This window comes from Clarias gariepinus, chromosome 27, assembly GCF_024256425.1.
Source record: "Clarias gariepinus isolate MV-2021 ecotype Netherlands chromosome 27, CGAR_prim_01v2, whole genome shotgun sequence".
Classification (NCBI taxonomy): Eukaryota; Metazoa; Chordata; class Actinopteri; order Siluriformes; family Clariidae; genus Clarias; species Clarias gariepinus.
In genome coordinates, this window is record NC_071126.1 from 12,990,864 (window position 1) to 13,012,241 (window position 21,378).

General features: G+C 38.5%; 2 protein-coding genes across 2 annotated transcripts; both read left to right on the forward strand.

Moving 5' to 3' along the window:
- Positions 1–79: 79 nt before the first annotated feature.
- On the forward strand, positions 80–9,016 carry LOC128515199 (rho GTPase-activating protein 20-like). The gene is made up of 4 exons (XM_053489269.1): positions 80–379; positions 3,397–3,482; positions 5,370–5,540; positions 8,763–9,016. The coding sequence occupies exons 1-4, from the start codon at positions 311–313 to the stop codon at positions 8,932–8,934; spliced, it is 498 nt and encodes a 165-aa protein (XP_053345244.1). The 5' UTR covers positions 80–310; the 3' UTR covers positions 8,935–9,016.
- Positions 9,017–13,487: 4,471 nt separating this feature from the next.
- tagapb (T cell activation RhoGTPase activating protein b) lies at positions 13,488–21,170 on the forward strand. The gene is made up of 10 exons (XM_053489268.1): positions 13,488–13,641; positions 14,837–14,921; positions 15,319–15,375; positions 15,586–15,649; positions 16,077–16,222; positions 16,974–17,135; positions 17,422–17,531; positions 17,828–18,008; positions 18,825–18,930; positions 19,141–21,170. Exons 2-10 carry the CDS (start codon positions 14,895–14,897, stop codon positions 20,244–20,246), a joined length of 1,959 nt encoding a protein of 652 aa, XP_053345243.1. The 5' UTR covers positions 13,488–13,641; positions 14,837–14,894; the 3' UTR covers positions 20,247–21,170.
- Positions 21,171–21,378: the final 208 nt, after the last annotated feature.

The window sequence follows — 21,378 nt, forward strand, 5'->3', positions numbered from 1 at the left end:
TAACTTAAACACAGTAAACAATAAATTCCATATTCCACTATTGCACCAATAGGTTTGTGGGTGGACGCTGTATCAGTCATTCCCCTCATGGCTGCTTGTTCTCTGCTGTGTCATTAACACCATCCTCATTAACTTACATCACCACGGACCTGCAAACAAGCTCAGAGTCTTGCCCTTATCCTGTCTCACCACCTGGGGACGAGTGCTAGGAGCCCTTATTGTTCCCAGCCTCATTAGTGCACTCTGTATAGTATATGACGAGGAAAGAAGCTTAGGTGTCCAGTTTCAGCCTGGGAAGTGACGGAGCTTTATGTACCTGTATCTACTGGCTGCTATGAGGAGGGGAAGCTATGAAGAAGTTACAGCTGAAATACAACCGGTGAGTGATTTATCTGTAGGTTTTCTAACATTAAGCTGAAGGTTCAGTTCAGACATTTCAGCCTACTAATGGTATTATTGCCATGGATGTACAGTAGTTGCTAAAGGATTTCTCACGCTAAGATCATAATAAACTTTACTGAAATGATTACAACTTGATGCAAAATCATATCATTCAGACCATGAACAGCGACATACTGATAAGGTTGTCTGTGTATAAGTAACTGTATCTCGTAAAACTTTCAATCTCTCTCTGATATCTCAGCTGTCCGGAAATACTGTACATAACGGCTCCTTACAAACAGACCCCATTCCATGAGAAATCCTCCTTAAATGACTTACAGTATTTACATCTGATGTGTAGAATAGTATTTTGTAAACTAAGTGATCTAATATCAGACGGTTGTACAGGGTAGATCATCATATCTGTACAGTATCTCAGCTCCTTTGCAAGGGACAATTTGCCAAATTATGATGCTCCAATAATAAGTGTTAATATAATGATAACTCCTGAAGGCTTGGCGGCTTAGTGGTTAGAACAGGTGCGTCACATCTCCAGGGTTGTGGGTTTGAATCCTGCCTCCAGTCTGTGTGTATGTTCTCTCCTCGCTTGTTACTCAGATCAAAGACATGCAGTGTATGCAAATTGCCTGTAGTGTATGATTATGGTGTGTGTGTGTGTGTGTGTGTGTGTGTGTGTGCTTGTGCCCTACAATGGGTTGGCACCCCATCCAGGCTGTACCCCACCTCTCCTGGGATAGGCTCCATGCTTCCCACGACCCATGAATGAACTTGAATAGTGGTATGGAAAGCGAGTCAGTGGTAACGGTCTAATCTTTTATCATGATTAACAATAGGATCATAGTTATATATTTGTCATGATTATTAAAAATGATTCCATAGTTGGAGCGGTATTCTTATGAACTCATTCTTGGTACACGGGGTGGATGGAACCGTCACTCCACTTAAGGGAATCACTTTTAAATAACATGTTATGTTTCATATGTAAGTAATAAACCCTAAGAGGAAATAAGGTTAGAGGAAAGTTATTTACAAGAGGGTGGTTTATCAATGACTTACTGTTACCACCTAAAACATGAATATTTTCCAATAACAGTATACGCTTTTATTAATGAAAAAAGGATGTTTTTACTGAAGGATGAAAACAATTCCTTTCGTTATATTTGGTTAAAATTTTTTTTTTTTTTTTAAACCCCGCAACCCTACAATGAAAAAGTGACACAGACACTTTAGTTATCTTGTTCCATAAGAAATAAAACATTTTTAAAAAAACTTTAGTTGTTAAATTATCAGCACCATACAAAAAGCTTCACTAAATAAATAATTCGATTTTCTTTATTAAATAATGTTTGTTTTCTTCTAGTCCTAGATTATGTATGTTCCTTACGAATCCTTATGAATTAGCTGAGAATGAGAGTGCTTTGATAGGAAATGAAATATGGCACAAGAATGACGCAAATAAGTATACAAAACCAAAAACAAAAGCGTAGGAGAGTTTAACGAAAGGGAAAACATCCCGCTACACATGGAATAAGACTGCTAATGAGTGTGTGTTAAATCATGTGAACTCTAGCGGAACAAGGTGCTAGTGTGTCCGAGCCAATCATCACATTCCATTCCAACCTTTATAAACAGTGTATTAGCACAAAGTTTCTGTTAACAGGAAAAGAGTGTTTGTGGTGTGTCTGTTGTTTCCTCTTACGCTAGGCTTCTAGGCCACGTTTGGCGCTAATACACTGTTGTTAATTCCTATCTCCTTTGTTTTTGTCGGTTGACCCACTTCTCTCGCTGAAAATCTGTTAAAGGCATTGAGACAGCATGCATGTCTATTTCAGGATGTGAGTTCATAAATGACAAGGGACTGTGATTGGTTGATAAAAATAAAGAAAAATGTTAAGGTTTTAAAATGGGCTCAAGTGAAAATAGAATATATTATGATAGAATAGACAGTGACATCATAATGTTTGTATATAAAGAAATCGGCTACTTTATAGGCTAAAATTTATTTTTAATAAATTTTTAACTACTGTACAGTAGTTACTATATTAAAGTTCTCATATTTATTTATCATACTTTTTTTTATTACTTGTTATCCATTTCCAAGAAGCTTTTTGAATACAGGCCCTGGAGCCTGTCCCAGGAGACTCGGGGGGATGAGCAGGGGTACACTGTCGCCTTGCACCTCCAGGGTCCGGGTTTGATTCTATTATTCATCCTATCTGATTAAGAATATGCTCGGCATGTGTTCTTGGACAAAAAAAATAAAAAATACTAAGCATTATCGTTTTTTCTCACAAGCTGAACAAGGGAAGTCCAGCTGAAGCACACTGTTCTCAGTTTAATAAAAATATAAATTTATTAATTGTTTAGAAGAGTTGCAACTATGAGAAGTAAGTTGTTGAAAAGCATTGTTGCTTTTTAATTAAAGCACATCCTGAATGATATCCTGTTGTGTGCTTTTGTCATCTCTTAATGCTCATTTGGCTGTGAGCAAGTATTGTTACCTGAACAAGTGTGGCTTGTTTTAATATGAATGGCCGACCCAGAATGCTCTGGTGTGCAATAAAAATCCTCATCAGCTCAGACTCGCTGTAATCAGGCTGTGAGTCTGTGTTTTATGTTCAGCAGAGTGTAAATGATTTGACATCGCTAAAGATCTATACATACAGTACATTAGGACATACATTACACAATTAACAAACGTAAGAGAGTGTAACGGTGTGTGATAATGTTTAAGAAGCTGTGTATTCAGGTACCATAACTGACTGGTATTTAAAAATTATTCACAGATACCTTACAAGCTTCAGTAGTTTACTGGGTCAGCGGGAAAAAACAACTGCAATAGGATGTCATATAAAAGTCAGAGCAAATCATTTGATTGTTGAAACCTGATGTCCTGAAGATGAAAAAAAGTGTGTTACTACATGTGTTATATTGTTGCATTATTTAGAGTGAACAGTAACAGTTCTTTTACGCTTTTTCATTACTTTTCCCCAGCACTTGTGCAGTCTGGCTCATAGAAGACGATCGGCACCAAGTGTGCTGTTTGAGAAAGCTCTGGGAACGCCCTGGCCCTCCATCAGGTACAGTAGAAACATTTTCCTTCAAGTTGACACAACACTAAAACTTTAGCTTAAATTCTAATTATTATTATTTTTTTTGGTAATACGTTTAACTTTTTTTGCCATGTTTTCTAACTGATTATAAAGCTTTAAAGCTCAGGTGTGGGAATGAGGTTATATGTCCTGATGGCCTTTTAAACTTATACTGTAGGTGCAAATAGGCAAATCACTGTATATTGTGTTCATTTGCACTTTCAGTATGGCAATGAAAACATAATTAGTGGCATACAGTAGTTACTCTTCCTGTAGATTAGCATAAGGCCCTTTTTTTTAGAGTTTTAAACTCTCTTAAAATACTAATGACCTATTTTTGAGTGACTACTCATGTAAAATTCATTACGTTGGTATTTGACAGATATATTTTTTAAAAAACTTGGTCGTCTTGCACCTCCAGGTTTCAGGTTCTTTAGGGTTACTATCACACCTAGTGATCACAAATGGGAATTTACAACAAGTGCTAATAGAGGCCCACTGGGGTAAGAATCATGCTGCCCCATGCCTTGGGAGACAGAGAACAGGACAAGTGTGTATATATATAATTTACACTACTGCTCAAACCTTTGGGAGAAACAAATTTCCATGCAATTCACAAACAATTTTATCTATTTCACAAACAATTAAAGTTCTGACTATAATGGAGTGGCCAGTTCAGTCTCTGGAGCTGAACCCTATTGAGCTGTTTGTGGGATCAGCTTGACCGTATGGTAGAAAGAAAGATGCGATCATTAACATTCAAGCAGACGATGTTATCAAGAGTGACTAACATTTTAATCTCATTATACATCTGAGCACTTGAGGGTTAAGGGTCTTGCTCAAGGGCCCAACAGCTGCAACTTGGTGGCCATGGGGTTTGAACCTGGGACCTTCCAAACAGTAGTCCATTGCTTTAACCACTGAGCTACCCCTGATCCCATCAAGGCAATCCATCTTGTGGGAGATGTTACAGGAAACATGGGGGTAAAATCTCATGGGATTATCTTGAAAAATTGACAGCTAGAATGCCTATGGTCAGCCAGGGTGTAATTTCTGCAAAAGTTGATTTTTGAACACGTTCATCATTTCCATCAAAATCATTATTTCTTACTCTGCCAAAGTCAGCATGTCTTGTTCTTTTGCTATATTTTATGCAGACTTATTTCGTGTGTTTCCTTCAAAAACAATTTTAAAAAATCCCAAACTACTGAGCAGTAGAGTATATAAAAGATATAATAAATATTCCTGCAATAAAAACGTACAACTTAAAAAGCGGATCCGTGATCTACAGAACCGTTTCTATAGTCAGATACACTCACTGACCAAAAAAGGGTTGCTGTTTCCATGGCGCCAAATTATTGGCCTGCATGAAACCAACAAAACCTTTAAAGAACTTGAATAGGATTGACGGAAGAATAGTGCTGAAATATCTACTTTTGCGAAAGAAATGCGGTTGGAAAATTTTTTTTTTTACTGTAACTAGAGTTCACTTGAACACTCGATGAAGTTTCCTTATTCAGAAAATAGACAGTAGAAATCACAGCTATGATTAATAGTGAAAGTAAGAGCATTTCCATACACACACAACACTACATAAACTCACAGGATTGGGATTAAACAATCCTGTGGCCATAAGAAAACCACTTGTTAGTGAGACCAATAAAAAAAGGCTTAAGTTTGCTAGTGAGCATAAAGATCGGACTTTTGGAGCAGTTGGAAAAGGTACGAGTAAGGTCAAGGATTAAAGCCTCTTGTCGTAGTTTTCTTTGAGGCTGTGTGATTATTAATACTGTTCCATCAAAATCTCTGGTCATGAGGTGGTCCTGGTCCATGAACAGGACACACGTGTAAAGTGTATGCTCCTGTTCCATGCAGGGAGGAGTGTGTGCCTGCAATTCTGATTGATCAGTGTCCATTTGTGCTCGGTCTGAGTAGTGAGGACTCAGAGCTTATCCTGGATGACACAGTGCAGCTTACTGAGGGACTGAGGACAAGGGAGAGACATGTGTTCCTCTTTAGTGATGTGTTGGTCATCGCTAAGCTCAAGTAAGACTGCACATACATATACACGCACGCACAGGCGGTTAAAATGACTACAAGTGACAAACTTCTTCCATACTTAAAGGACTTCAATTCAGTCCTACACACATCTCTGTCCAAAGTCACCATTTGTCCTTATGATTCAGATTCCTAAATCAATTTAGCTACTATTTCACAGGTTTTTTTTCTGTTTTTTTTTTTATTTCTTTATTTTTTTGCTACACTGTGATATTATCAACTCTAACACGTGCTTTAGTGCATTGTGGTTTTGTTGATCTGTTCTGCCTGTGCTGATTTAAGAGTATGATAATTTCACAGTGCAGTTTGTTTCGGTTTGTTAGAAGGTGTTAAAATACTTACAGCTTGCTTAAAGATAACGATATATTTTGTATACCAAGTTTAACTAGGGAAATTTACTATTTGCTAAAATTCCATACATGCATGTTATATGCATAGCATGCATATATATATATATATATATATATATATATATATATATATATATATATATATATATATATATATATATATATATCTTATCAGTATTTACACAATCTGGTGCAGAAGATTGTATCTAAACTCTTTAGAAGTTAAATATAAAATGCGATCATTCCCAGTGTCAAGACACAGCAAAAGCAAAATAAACAGGCAAAAGGTAGGTATAAATAATGAAATATGAAACACACACAAAAAAATCTTAGAATAATATGAATAAGAATAATGCTACTTTATCCTATCCTAAAGTACAGTATGCAAACGGTCACTGACTATAAGATGCATGGTTGATGTACACTCCCTGGTCAATTTGATTGAAAAATGAACAGATCAATTAATATGATTAGCTGACACAAATTCTTTTAGTGCAAAGCTTCTCATTTCTTAAACAATCCTGTAGAAAGACGTATCACTTGGTTGTAGCAAACTCTTTCGGAAAGGGAGAAAAATCGGCCTGCATCGAGCAAAGAAAACAACCAAAGAGTTGATGACCTGAATGCTCTAAATGACTAGGTTTTCCCATCAATGGATTTTTTTTTCTTTCCCAATGTTACAGACATATTCAGCGACTTAAATTGTAAAAGAGCAGTTCGAGGAGAATGAGGAATCATTATTACATACTGTATGAACTAACCGCTGGGTTTCTGATTCAAAGCTAAAAGCGAACAATGTGTGAATCTTTGTGGCTGGGCAGTGTCTGTCATATAATGTCATCCAGGCCTGCATTTATTCATTATCGTTATTATTAACATTGACAGGTCTGTATTAAAACCACATAAACATTTATATTGGCCACACAGTAGTATACATATATTAAAAGTAGTTTATAATTCTTACCAATAACCAAAAGAGAACCAGAATAAACCATGGAGATGGTGAACGGTCGTGTAAGTCTTATACTGTAAGCTTCTCTTTATTCCACTTCATCTAACTAACTGTTCCAAGGTTGAAACCTAAATAGCATTAAATGGAAATAATAGTGCCCTATGTAGGGTGTAGAATCCCTTGTTCCAAATACAGAGTACTGTAGTGCCCTTGATCGGGGTTTATCGAGAGATTGAGGATTCAGCCTTGTGTTAGAAGTTATTTATCTTTGTAGTTGCATTACCCATGAACAAGGCAGCGAGGTGAGTCATGAGCCTGTCAGTGTGGTAGCGGAAGCTTGCATTCATATTAACTAGCAGCAATGTCCGTTCAAAACACAAAGACAGATAGTTCAGAGGAAATTCAGAGCAACTTAGAAGCAGTTACTAAGGAGACTAAGTGTTGTCTAAGATGACTTAATGTTAGCGGGTGTGTTTTCATGCTGAAAGTGCTGCTCTGACTGGTTTTGAATGTGGCAAGCAGCTGCTCTCCCCTCTTTCCAGTACCGCAGACCACGATTGAATCCATTAGCGGTGCACAGAAACGGACCGTACCGGCATACACAAGGAATTCTGAACAAATTCTGTTGATTCATTTTCATCATCGGGTGGCACTGTGATGTAGTGGTTAACACTAGCACCTCCAGGGTCCGGGTTCGATTCCCAGCCAGGCTCGATTCCCGTCTCTGTGTGCATAGAGTTTGCATGTTCTAACCATGCTTGGTGGGTTTCCTTAGGGTACTCTGGTTTCCTCCCAAAGACCTGCAGATTAGGATAATTGGAGTTCCCAAATGTACCTCGCCTCATGCCCTAAGCCTCCTGGGATAGGCTCCAGGCCCCCCCCCGTGACCCTGAATACAGGATAAAGCGGTATAGACAGCGAATGAGTGAGTGAGTGAGTGAGAGTGAGTGAGAGAGAGTGTGAGTCACCAACAACCCTGACCATACTTTCTGTCAAGGGAAGTGACAGGTTTATGGCCAACACGCCTCATAACCCATGTAAAAACAGTGATAAGTGTTGGAAACTCTTTCTGTCAACAAACATTTACAGTGCATAGTAGGTGTAGGTGTCCAAAAGAGTGGCAGCCCATACAGTGTAGCAGTCAAAGGTCAGATCAAAGGATAGTGAGTGTCCCTGATTTCTCTTTTCTGTAGTACTGTAATAGTTTCAAGAGAGAGTGAGAGAGAGAGAAATGAGAATCTGGTTTTTAGGAACTACATAGTTTCATGGACATTCCACTCACTCTCATTTATTCATCGTCTATATCGATTTATCTTGTATACAGGGTTGTGGAGGACCTCCAGACTATCCCAGGAGTCTTAGGGCACGAAGCAGGGTACACCCTGGATGGGGTGCCAATCCATCGCAGAGCATACATACATATATATACTGTACACATGCTCATTCATACACTATGGAAGATTTGGGAACGCCAATTAGCCCAATCTGCATGTCTTTGGACTGTGGGAGGAAACCGGATTACCCGGAGGAAACCCACCAAGCACAGGGAGAACATGCAAACTCCATGCACATAGACTCCGAGGCAGGAATCGAACCCGGACCCTGGAGGTGCAAGGCGACAGTACTAACCACTAAGCCAGTGGGAAATTCCTCAACTATTGTCATCAAGTGGTCTAAATTAGAGCAATAAATGACATTAGAATGTTGTCATTGACAACTAATCAACTTATAATATTACATGTTATTCTATTACACTACCCTGACGTTTCCTATAGGAGCACAATCCAATGTTTTTTCTTCTTGAAATAACACTATTCAGTCATAACTCTCAGATGATCTCATAATGCATCTTATTATCATCTCATAAGGCATCTTATTATTATTACCATGTTATTGCATCCCATTCAGATCCAGAGGCAGCTACAGACTAAAACACAGAGTCAGCCTCGAGCAGCTGTGGGTTTGTAACTTTAGAAATGAGGAAGACAAAGCATGTAAGGACGAAAAGAGACATTTCCACCTGAAGAAGACACTCGTTCTAGCCTGGTCTGTCTCTTTCTGTCTCCTGACATTCAGGTGAGCTAATCAAATTGGAATTTTAAAAACAAAATGTAAATATGTGATCTGAATGCTGCTCATTATTTACAGTATAAGACAATACAAGTCCACATTTACACAAAAACTGAAATAGTATAATCAGTGTTTGTGATTGCATTTAGTATTTTAGTATTGCACTCTTTAAACTTTTATTGAAGTTTTAAAAGGGATTTTTACGCCCTTTCCATAAAAACAGTTGTTTCTTTAAAGTTCAGTTTTTGTTGTTTTTGATAAAGGACGTCATTTTGGGGGATAATTTCACAGAAATGTTACCTAGAAATCCACGTCCGCCTACACACTTCACAACTGACTCAGGTTTTAAATCAACTTTGGCAGACTGTGTGCACCGAAAAAAAAAAAAAAAGCAGTTTGAGAGACGAAAATAGACACAGATGCACGTCATCATAAACATTGTTACATTTCCCATTACATTAAGAAGACGTCATGAACAACAATCCAGTGTCAGAAATCTAATTTTATTTATATTCACTTTGTTCACTTTACCAAATATTAAAAATGTAATAGCAGTGTGGAGCCATAAGCTTTATTAAAGTCATCCTGAATGTTGTACATGTTTTTTTTCTAATAATTTTTTTTTGGAGAGCTTAGTTTTGCTTTGTCAGGTGTTTACTACTCTGACCTCCTCCTACAGCTACCCCTCCTATTACTTTTCCTACTTTCAGTGCTACTTCTGGTATCACCATCTGCTACTCTGTGTGCCTCTCTATGTATATAAATCCACCAGTGTTACACAGAAGGTTAGAGATTCAATCAGAAGGTGGTTGGTTCAAGCCACAGCACTTCTCAATGGCCCCTGTCGGGCTCTAGAGCAAGACCTTCGACCTTCTTTATTCCGGAGTGACTGTATAAATAGTCTGTATAAAATGACCCTGCGCTCTGACCCTCACTTCGCAACAAGTTGATGAGGTAGCGCCGAGGATGAGGTAGTTACTGTTCCTATTCTTCTTCCTCAGAGGACTCCTGAGATGCCTCCTTTTACTCATTCTTGGGCTTCTTTTCTGAAGATCGTCCCCACTAATATTTCATACCAAGTCCAATAGCAGCCATTAAGATATTTATACCAATAAATAGATAAACAAAGAAATATATAGACAGATAGATAGATTGATAGACAGACAGATGCATCACTAGTATGATGAGTAGGAGTGTTCTAAACTGATACGGTGTACTTTATGTGGTTGTACACACCTCTGCAGTGAAACATGTTTAATCTCACATGACCCATCATAGCACTTCCTGCTTTCCCATATCAAGCTCTAAAACCTAGTCAGGTGCACTTACCTCATGGAAGGTCCATTGTTTTTGCTGCCTTTTAGATGCATTATCGTCTCACAGAACCGGAGATCCACTGGGTTTCTTGGTCTTACCCATTCTCTTTTCTCCACTCCATCCTCTTCCTTCAGCGGTTTGAGAAGCGCCATTAATTTGATGGCGACAATGACCATACAAACAGCACAGTACCATGCAAAAGTCTTGATATCTTTATATTTATATAAAATATGTAGAAACAAAAAAATTTTGTTTTACTGTGACAGGCTCCAAAATGCCCAAAGACACAAATTAAAAATGGGTTGTTTATGTAACAACCTCAGCAGCAACCTCATTTCCCCTCTTGTCTGTTCCAACCACTCAGCACTCAGCATCACCGGTCTGATCATCTACACCTGTTTTTCATTGGTTTATGGCTTAAATTTGATTTGTTTTTATGCTTGCATGATTCATAGCCTCACTGCGTCATCGAATGAAAGTAGGCCGATTCTGCGTGGGACTGTATACCACTAAAACAATTCAGTGGTGGCATGCAGTATTGGAAAGCTTGGAGAGCAGCTGCCTGCCAAAAGCCACACTTAAAACCCGTCACAGTAGCACTTTCGGCCAGAAAACACATTTGCTAATGTTGTCATCTTAAACAACACTGTGTCATATTATTATCTGCTTCCAAGTGGTGCCTCTGAACCATCCATGTCGCGTTTTACTGCTAATTGAGCACAATATGTGAAGATCCAGTGCAGTGAGGTGCACCTCTGTTGCAAAATCTCCAAATTAAAGCATAAGTGTTAGCAGAATAAGGTTCATGATATTCTGTTTTCACAGACTGAGGTAAGCTGCGTGTGAGGTGACGAACAGGGATTCTCTGTCAATGCTCATTCTTTACTTCTTAAACACGGCGTCTGTGAAAGGGTGCATTTGATTTATTTATTTTTAATCTGGGGCGTTCAATTAAAACAGAACAAGTTATGGGGATTTTTGTAGTTTTGTTTATTATTTCGTTCTACTCCATATTCCAATTATTAGAGGGCTGATTAAAAAAATATATATATTTTAAGTATGCATGAAATAATAAATAAATTAAATAAGCAAGCTTGTGGTCGTAGTACCGGAAGGGATGTAAAACTTTCACCCTTGCATGTGACATGAATTATTATGCACTGACTATGTTTGTGTTGCTGAATGAACAGCAGAAACTGAATAAAAAAACCAAATGGGAACTGAAGATTGAAAAATAGAGAACTTGGCGGAGGAGGAATTAATGAGAAGAATTTATTGGAGCCATCATCAGATTTTATTACATTACATACAACTAAATTTCTATTAAGTAAAAAAATCTCTATTCAGATGTTTTGATGTTTGAGCATGTGACTTGGCTCTGCATGAATGTACACTAAAAAAAAAAAAAGGCCTCTTGGTGTGTCAGCCTGTTTAGTCTGTAGCGATCATCAAAGCACTGTGTGGACAATATTAATAATCTCATGGACTTAATCATTTGTATTGATGATAGTAGTGTTTTCTTTCTCCTCTACTTTCAAACCAAATGCTTCATTATAATGTAAGACAGTGGCGTGTGACTGGTGAGGAAAAAAGGGGAAGTAAACACAGAGGAAGCTAAATTTCCTCCAGCACCACAAAAAAGCTGTTTCACATACCACGAAGCTAAATTGTGGACTGCTCACATGCTCACATGCTCAATGACGGGGTATTCCACGTCACACAGAGAAACTCATAGAGAGAAATCAGCCATCTATAGGAATAGAAGAGGGACTTTTGGTAGCCAGGACAGTACTACTGCGAAACATACCAAGTTTTGACATTTTCCCTGAAAAGCGCAACTTCATTTTTTTTTTTTTTGTGTCCATGCCATACAGACAAGTATTACACCAATGCATAATTTGAGTTATTATAATTGGTATAAATTTTATAAACTATTTTGATAAAATGGGCTGTGATTAAAAAAGAACAGGTCATAGACCCCAAGATATGTTTCTTGGACCCCCATGGCTCCATGACACCTAGACTGAGGGATCCTCACCTTCTAATTCCATGGTCTTTCCTGATTGTTATGTCTTTGTAAAACAATGCTGAAGCGTCCCCAATCTACATTAATCTCCTTTAAACAGTTGATGTTGAGGCATCATAATGGCTCTAATCTGAGGTGCATTCAAAAATTAATTGGTGATTTTGGAATGAGCTTCTCCTCTGCAGCAGACATGAGTTTTGGTCTTGCTTTGGTAGCCAGTTGAATGCTCTTGACAATTCTGTTCTTGCAACAACCGTCCCAGAACAGCTGACCTTCATGTCATAAAATAACACCTGACCATTGTTGTCGTTCCTTAATTACCAAATGCCATATGTGGTTTTTCATAGTTTTGAAATGAAAATCCAGTATTGTTCTAGAATGTGGAAAATAAATAAATCCATACTTGTGTCCACACTTTTGACTAGTGCTGCATGTATTGGACTTTTTTCATTCAAACCTAAACCTGAAGTCAAGTTCAAGGCCATAGTTCAGAAAGTTCAGAAAGTGGAAAGTCCAGAAATTGCCCCTCTAATAAGGTGGTTAGATTTTCTTTTAACAGTTTTAAACAGTTAACCCAAGGAATTTACTTTCATTTACAAGTTACAACACAGCGCACATGATAGGGTGTATACACATCCCACACAAGCCACTCTTGCAACTTTCAAAACAACACAAACACAGTTTACACACATTTCACACGTTCTATCAGGGCACACGCCTCCTGAAATGCGTCACGTGTCCGGTGTTGGTGTGACAGCCCAGATTCAGAACTCAAGGTACTTTTGGGGTATGTTACCATTTCATACCAAGTCCAATATCAGCCATTAGGATATTTATACCAATAGATAGGTAGACAAAGAAATTTATAGACAGATAGACAGACAGATGCATCACTAATATGATGAGTAGAAGTGTTCTAAACTCATACGGTGTACTTTATGTGGTTGTACACACCTCTGCGTCGAAACACGTTTAATCTCACATCATTGCACGTTCCAAACCGCCATGGCTAACTATTTACAACTGTCTCATCTTCACTATTTGTGCATGAACTTCCTGCTTTCCCATATCAAGCTCTAAAACCTAGTCAGGTGCACGGTCCCCATACAGGGAGAATTTCCACTTGTCGACACAGTGTGAAGGTGAAAAGAGGAAGTGGCGGTGTTACCATGACGCTGCTTCCTGTCCCCATGACTCTGTGCAGTTTCCGCTCGTTTAAAAGAGGCCGCATGGGTGCAGCCAGTCCATCAGTGGGTGCAATTCGTGCTTGAGAGTCACGTGTACGCGCTCTGTGGATCAGTAACTCAAACCATGCTGTTATTTTACCTGCAGTTCGCCTGAAGTTAAAGAACGCTGGTTAGATACTGTTCACAGGTATGTGCCTCTCTTTCTCTCTGATACTATATTATTATTCTGTTTATTAGTACTACATTCATTAGCAAATCATATATAAAGTAAAAATTTATATGTATGCAATGTGGCACAGTAATCACTCCAGTAATCGTACAGATATGTAATTAGTAAAAATAATTCGAAAAGACATTTATGTGTATTGTTTTGTTAAAGAAATTTGATTTGACTATCCATAATGATAGAATTGTCTCTTATTAATGCTGTTAATATTAATACACCAACACATCTGTTTTCTGATTGAATTCATGTTCATAACGATTTTTGTTTTCTGATCAATATATACAGTATTTAAGAATTAATTGATGTTTACTTGATATTGTTATTGTCATACTGTATATTATGGTACAAAGCATCACTTTTTAAAGTTTTCCTGAAATAGGATAGTTAGCTAGTAGATATCCAGTGCATACTGGTGCATAGCAATGCTCGCTTCTCGCTTTTTATTCATTATTTTGTTAGATGTTTTTGTTTGTGGTGTGGCGGCACATTAGCTTAGTGGTTAGCACCCTGCACCTCCAGGGTCCGCATTCGGTTCGCAGCTCTGTGTGTATAGAGATTGCATGTTCTCCCCGTGCTTGGTGGGTTTCCTCCAGGTACTCCGGTTTCCTCCCACAGTCTAAAGACATGCAGATTAGGCTGACTGGCGTTCCCAAATTGACCAAATTGTATGTGTGTGTGGCCATGCGATGGATTGGCACCCCGCGACCCTGTATACAAGATAAAGCGGTATAGACGATGAATAAGTGTTTGTGGTCACTGGCAAAACAGTATCGTAAAATCTAAAGTGAATATCCTTTGATGCTAAGTCTGTACATGATTACTATAGATGACGATAAAGGTCACAGCATTTAATAAATGTCATTTAGGGTCTTTACCTTTAGTTTGTAATCCAATGTTAGTATTGTGTGACTAACATTCCACTGACTAACATATGACATTTTTTAGAAGATAAATATTTTAGTCACGATAAAAATATATCCAAGAAATATATATCCAATATCCACCCAATAATATATAGAAATAAAAAATCAGTCATGATCGGCTGTGAAGATCTTTCATTTGATTCACAGCAATCAAAGATATGAGCACTACTGTGTGTTTTGCTTGGTAGAAAATTGAAAGAAAAACCACTAACCATACTGCATATAATTGACAGGAAAACTGCACAGGCCAGGAAGAGAACTCCTACGATTTCCCCACCTCCAATTGTCCTCATGAAGGTCTTGAGCAGCACTACCACAGTAAGTGCATCTACTTGTGGAATTTCCTTCAAGATCAATAAAATATCCATCCATCTATTTATCCATCCATCCATCCATCCATCCATCCATCCATCCATCCACCCATTCATCCATCCATCCATCCATCCATCCATCCATCCATCCATCCACCCATTCATCCATCCATCCATCCATCCATTCATCCATCCATCCTTGTAATTGATGCATTTTCTCTTAATCCAGTTTTCAAATGCATGCTCTTTGGAACTTTAGAATTCAATCCACGTTTTTTAAAGTGTCCATAAACTTTCATTACAACTTTTCAAATTATTTTCTTCTACCATTTTACTAGTTGGTTTTTAAGTTCCTTTTTATGTGTCTAACTCTATATGCCCTGTCCTTGTGTGGTGTGTTGCAGAATAAATCTCTGAGTGGAGGAGGAATGGAGGACGGTGTCATCGACTTGCAAGCTAATGTAAGTATTATTTTTTCAACACATTCGAAAAATACATATTATCACAGAAGACCGGCAGCTTGTTTTGGTTGTTTTTGTGAGAAAAAAGAAAAAAAAGGCGTGGCAGGCATGCAGCACAACATCAGTGTGGTTTTTGAGGGTGTGGATGCAGTTAGACTGTATACTCTGAGTGTTTATTGCCACACACTCACACTTCTCACTGTTTTCCAGGCTCTCCATGGCAGCGGCAATGGCAACATCTCCTCCCCGCAGTGCAAGCCCGAGATGGTGATTGGTGAGTTCAAACTCGAATGAAAAAGGCGCTTTGTGACCACAAGTATGGTTAGGGGCCCTCCAGAGTGTGTCTGTGAAACTGAGTGGGAGAGAATAAAAAAAAGCAGTGGGTAAGGGTGTGAAAAGAAGAAGAAGATGAAGACTTGAATATCCACAGCAAAATTCCTAGTGTTGAATTAACCTCCAGATTGACAAAATGGTCACAAATGTACTCTGGGTGTTAATTCAACACTGGAGATTTTGTTGTGTAGATAGATAATTAGATAGAGATACAGGTAGAGATAATAGTGTTTGACTTTTATGATTTTTAACTCATGGGTGCCCGCTTTAAGTCTCATCCGCTGTGTCAGTCTGATATATATTCTTACCAACCCTCCTTTTTCACTCTGACTCATAATCATGTGCTGATTTATTTTTGACCTTGGCAGAACATGATGGTGGTAAGAAGGGCCTGCTCTCCAAGCTGAAGAGAAGAGACACACACACAGGCATACCCACACAGCCAGGACACAAGACAAGCCAGCTGTTTGGACAACCTCTTCCTAAAGATGCGAAAATCCCCAAACCTATTGCTGTACGTCTTATTTTTTTTCCTCTTTGTACTAAATATACTGTACAAATAAATATGTGTTCTTCATCTTACAATTAGCTTGGATTGACGAACAAGTTCATTCCTTTCCTATCTAAATGATAACACTGTAAATACACTTGATTTGTGCTGGAGATTTTGTTTAAACTTTCTTTTGCACCTACACTTTTACATTTTCTGCATCACCAGAACCAGTCTCGTCCCTCCTTAGTTTCTGTCTCTTCATTCATGCATGCAACTTTTGCTTATTTTGCAAAATCATTAATACTGCATTCCGATCATTTTCACACATATTCGCATATATCTGCAGCCTCGCAACATTTCACCTAAGATAGTTATCTCACATATTTGCAACCTGTAGCCGTGTAACATTTCATCTACTATACAATATATCTTCAAAAGTAGTGGCAGGGAGACAGATAATGCTCTTCAAGATATTTCTCCTAAACTAACATTATATCAGTAGCATACTGTACACAGAAGGCAGAAATGATACTACTGTATAAATGTCTGCGTACAACTTCACAGTCATTGCTCAGCTCTCTTCCCACCTGCATACACAAGCTACATCTGAGATCTAATCAATAGGAAATGTTATATCAGATTAAACCGATGGTGGGGTTTTCAGATGAAACGAATCTGATGTCAGCATCTCCACCTCTGTTTAATTATGTCGAAAAGATCTTCTGTTATTGCTTCTCCTGTTAACGTATCTTCCTCATCTTCGTCTTTTCAGGAACTTCTCGTGCTGCTGTGGAGGAAAGGTCCCGAGACAGAGGGAGTTTTCCGGACAGCGTGTAACAGCAAAAACCTAAATGCTGTCCGTGACCAGCTCAACTCTGGGGTGGCGGTCGACTTAGAAGCATTGCCTGTGACTTTGCTGGTTGGATTGTTGAAGGTAAACATGCTGTCTCTATTGCAACAACCCTTTATTATTATGATCATGCCTTCAATATTCCAGTATATACTGGGGCAAAATCTTAAGTCTCCAGGATCTTTCAATTGTGTTTAATGGAAAATGATGTATTGTCTTGTGTTTTGAATCGTGATCCTGGAGGCTTGATATTTGATAACAGGTCATGTTAGACTCATTTCCAACCGCAGTGACAAAAGTATCAAAATATTAGTCAGTTGCGGAAGATACAACTTGATAATGAATAATATCGATGTCGCTTTATTGGCAGACTTTCCTGAGGGAGCTTCCAGGTAGCCTGCTGGTGGCTGAGCGCTACACTGAGTGGACAGACGCACTGGTGAAAGTGAATAAAGAAGACCTACCTGCTGAGTTAAGAAGGTAAGCATGGAGTAGATAGAAAGAGAAACCAAGGAATGGGCACAGTTAGGTACTTTTTTTTATTTTAAGAAAGCACCTAACTTCACTGGTGCAAAGCAAAAAAGAGGAATAGAAAGCGGGACTTTCAGTGGACTTTTCTCTTTTTAAATAAGGAACAGCTGAATGTCAAAGTGTCATGCTGTTAAAATGGCGGGACATCACTTCTGCTTTTAGAGTAGAATGAGACAGGAGAGCCTAATGGTTAAAAAAGAGCACCAAACTGATTTTTTGTTCTTCCTCTTTTTTTCCGTGTATAGGATTGTTTCCAAACTTCCTGAAGCCAACGGCGTCCTGCTGCAGCACCTGCTCTGTTTGCTGTGCCGCATTATCCAGAGATCAGAGAAAAACAAAATGGATCCCAAAAACTTGGCCATCTGCATCGCTCCAACTCTGCTACAGCCTGGCAGCCTAAAGCTAGATGTGAGCACGGTCGAAAAGGTTAGACACCTGTCATCTCATTCTTACTCACACAGCCCAGAAAGATTAAAGAGTGGTTAGTCGATGCGTGACAAACCACACTTTTCTAGTTTTTACTTGGCAAATATTTTTGTTTGCAGAAGTATGAGTGTGACTTTATACGAGCCAAAACAGTTTAAAAAACAAACATAGAGGGAAAAAATGGTCAGAAAAAAAAAATTGTATGCACAGTCAGATGTATATTAGATCTATTTCAGAATTGTCTATAAATTAATACTAATAAACTGCTAGTTTAGGACTGCTTTTTGCAACACTGCAGTGGAAATTTTCAAAATAATCGAGACAATCACTTCTAGGAAAATGTTTTTGAACACCATTTACATTCTTGTAGAACTCGAAAACAGGTGGATAAACCAGCTGGGTCTGTAGACTCTCCAAGTGTTCCCTGTAGTTATTATGCATTCCCGATTAGATCCACATTGTTTAAAAAAAAAATAATATAAAACATTTTTAAAGAATGTTTTCCAATGTAATGTATAGACAATATCTGATAAAACTATTGATGCAAGATGTTGAAACTTTTTACTGGACACAGCTACCTTATAGGTTATCAGTAGCTTCTTATCGGTAACCTCATTTATATTCTAAGTACTGTAAATATCTAAAAATTTGAATATCACTTTAAATACCAAATGCATGATGTTTACCTTAAACCTTCAGGGAAACTCCCCAAAACACAGCCTCACCACCACCACTAATTATGCACAATTAGCCTACACTGACAGGCAATGCCGTGTTTCCGTCTTCAACATCATAAATGTCATTTTTGTATTTTAGGTGACAAGCATAACCCAGTTCCTGATTGAAAATTGTTGTGAAATCTTTGGAGAAAAGATCCTGACTCTGCTTGGAGACCCGGAGGAGGAGCTGGGACATGTCTCAGGTATGGACAAAAAACAAGCTAGTAACCATGAATCCATGTAGTGCCAGATTTGGAGAGATTCAAATCCATATTACATTTCAGTATTCAGTATAGTAGTAACAGACACCAAAATCCTTGAAGGTTTAACAAGATTAAAATCCACGTGTCATGTATCAGCCACAAACAATAAATGACTCATAACGCAACTTTTTTTTTTTTTTTCCGACACAGATACTCTGCCTTCACACCAGCACCACTCCGATTCTGACAACACCGATGGAGAGAATTGTGAAGCAACAGGACACACACACCAAGCATGTCCTCATATCCATATCCAGTGTTCAGTCAATCATTCCCACTCCTCAGATGATATTTTCGAGACTGTCACCAAGCCCGTTGACCGGCGCAGCTCTGAGCCTGCCATCTTTTCCTTGGTCGGAGTGAAGGAACTCCAATTTCTGGCTCGGAGTCACGACGACTGTTCCTCTGCTAAGGAGTACGAAGAACAGACTCTCAAGAAGCAAAACTCTGATGATTCCTTTCTAAAACCACAGAGAAGACACTTGCAACCTTTACTGAGAAAAACCACTGGCAGTCTAAACCTCGAAGTCCCGGTCATCAACAAAACCTGCTCTTGCTCTTCAACTTGTTCTCTGGAAAGCACTAACTCTAACATCTCTGAGAATTCAGTGTTTGTCAGCTCTCCTTTACCTTCTCCTTCCAGCCCTCGGAAAACACAACCTGAGCGACATATGTCTCTTAATGGAAAATCTAAAACGGAAGCAAATTTGAGGCGTCCGTTCCCATTTAAGAGAGCCAAAAGCCTGGGAAATTTCTCCATTAACAGGGGAAGTGTCAAGAAAACGGAGGGACAAAAAGAGGGAACTTTTCCATGTGGAACATTGCAGGAGGACTCTCAGAACGAGACGGAGGTTCAGGACGTGCCGTTGAGGCGTCAAAGACCACTCTCGGCCATGGAGGTCTTTGAGCATGTAGACAGACGTGACCCTGGAAGTCCGCCATCCTACAAACAGGCTCTACACTCTGGAGCCCTGCAGGCACCTCCGAAATACCGTTCCATGACTGTGCACGATGCAAGAGAGCTGGGCCAAAGATCTCGGCCCACCTCCATGAACGATTACATCCTGGACCCTTCACCTGTTAGCCAACTTTTGGACAGTTTTACCCTTTCGAACAATGGTTTACCTCAGCAGAACGCATTTAGGCAAAGGGCCATGTCTGAGTCGGTAAGCTGCACCAGAATGGAAAAACTCAATCGTCGATGTAGTCAGCCCGTTTTCGAGGAATCCTCTTATGCAAAGGAGTCATATGTGTAAATTATAACTTGCGTTGTTTTGTTGTTTTTCACAATGTGCTTGCTAGTCTGACACGTTCCCTATAAGGCAGTGTTGATGTTTTCTTTGTTTGTCTGTTTGTTTCTAACAGCTATTTAATATGCTAATGTAAAAATTATATCACCAGTCTAAAGCTACGTTTCTGTAAATATTATAATGTGTAAATAGAACAACCTTTTTTGGTAATTTTGGCAAATTCACATATTTACTTTTGCACTGGAGCTACAAGGCTAATGTTGCTAACAAGTAAGAGAAGTCGGATACAGCTGCCTCAAATCACTGCAATGACTTCAGTAATCTTATGCACACTTACCAATGTAGTTTAGGACTATAATTTATAATCTGTAAACATGAACTAAACTTTACTGTGTAGCTAAATACTGTAAAGTCATATGTAGGCGGCCATCTTGAATTACTTCTTTCTTTAACTTAATTAGGCATCGTTTTAGCCCCATAAGCCTCACCCCAAGTTTTTAAGATACTTTTTTTTTTTTTTTTTTACAGAAACTTGAGTTTTTGCAGATGGTCACAGGCACCTCCTGCTGTTTTATAAAAGTGTTTATTTAAATATATATCATATTTGAAAAAATGATGTTGGCTTGCATTTGTAAATGCAACCTTTGTTGGACATTTGTGGCTTAAATCTTAAGATGCAAACAACAGCACCAGTCATGTCCTGACTGATTGACTACATTTGCACAAAATGCTGTATATTTTGTTTCAACCAGTACCCTTTAACCAGTTCTCTTTCTGACTGTTTGGCTAAAGAGTTTAGTTTTCTATATTAGCGTCTGGCACTTTCACAATGACACTTGTACATTATGTATATGTTTGTTTGTGTATATGTCTATTTTATATGTAAACATCCTGCTTTCCTTCACTACAATAAACATCATGTTATATGAATTTGATCTTCAGGACACTCCATCCTTTAGTGTTACATGACACTATTTTGTGCATACTTCATTCTGTATTTTGCACAAAGTTCAAATCTTTAATCAGAATCCTGAGGATCTGAAGCGTATATGTATGAACTGCTCTACTTCTATAAGGGGATTGCGTAACAGGGACAAAACCTCATTGAGAACAGAATGTTCTGCTTAAGAGAGGAAGT

Bases quoted from the DNA above. Each gene is read 5' to 3' on its own strand.
- tagapb (XM_053489268.1), top strand. From the start codon at position 14,895: ATGAAGGTCTTGAGCAGCACTACCACA. The intron at 17,136-17,421 runs GTAAACATGCTG...CTTTATTGGCAG, and splicing joins TGCTGGTTGGATTGTTGAAG to ACTTTCCTGAGGGAGCTTCC. The intron at 17,532-17,827 runs GTAAGCATGGAG...TTCCGTGTATAG, and splicing joins CTACCTGCTGAGTTAAGAAG to GATTGTTTCCAAACTTCCTG.
- LOC128515199 (XM_053489269.1), top strand. From the start codon at position 311: ATGTACCTGTATCTACTGGCTGCTATGAGGAGGGGAAGCTATGAAGAA. The intron at 380-3,396 runs GTGAGTGATTTA...ACTTTTCCCCAG, and splicing joins TTACAGCTGAAATACAACCG to CACTTGTGCAGTCTGGCTCA. The intron at 3,483-5,369 runs GTACAGTAGAAA...TGTTCCATGCAG, and splicing joins ACGCCCTGGCCCTCCATCAG to GGAGGAGTGTGTGCCTGCAA.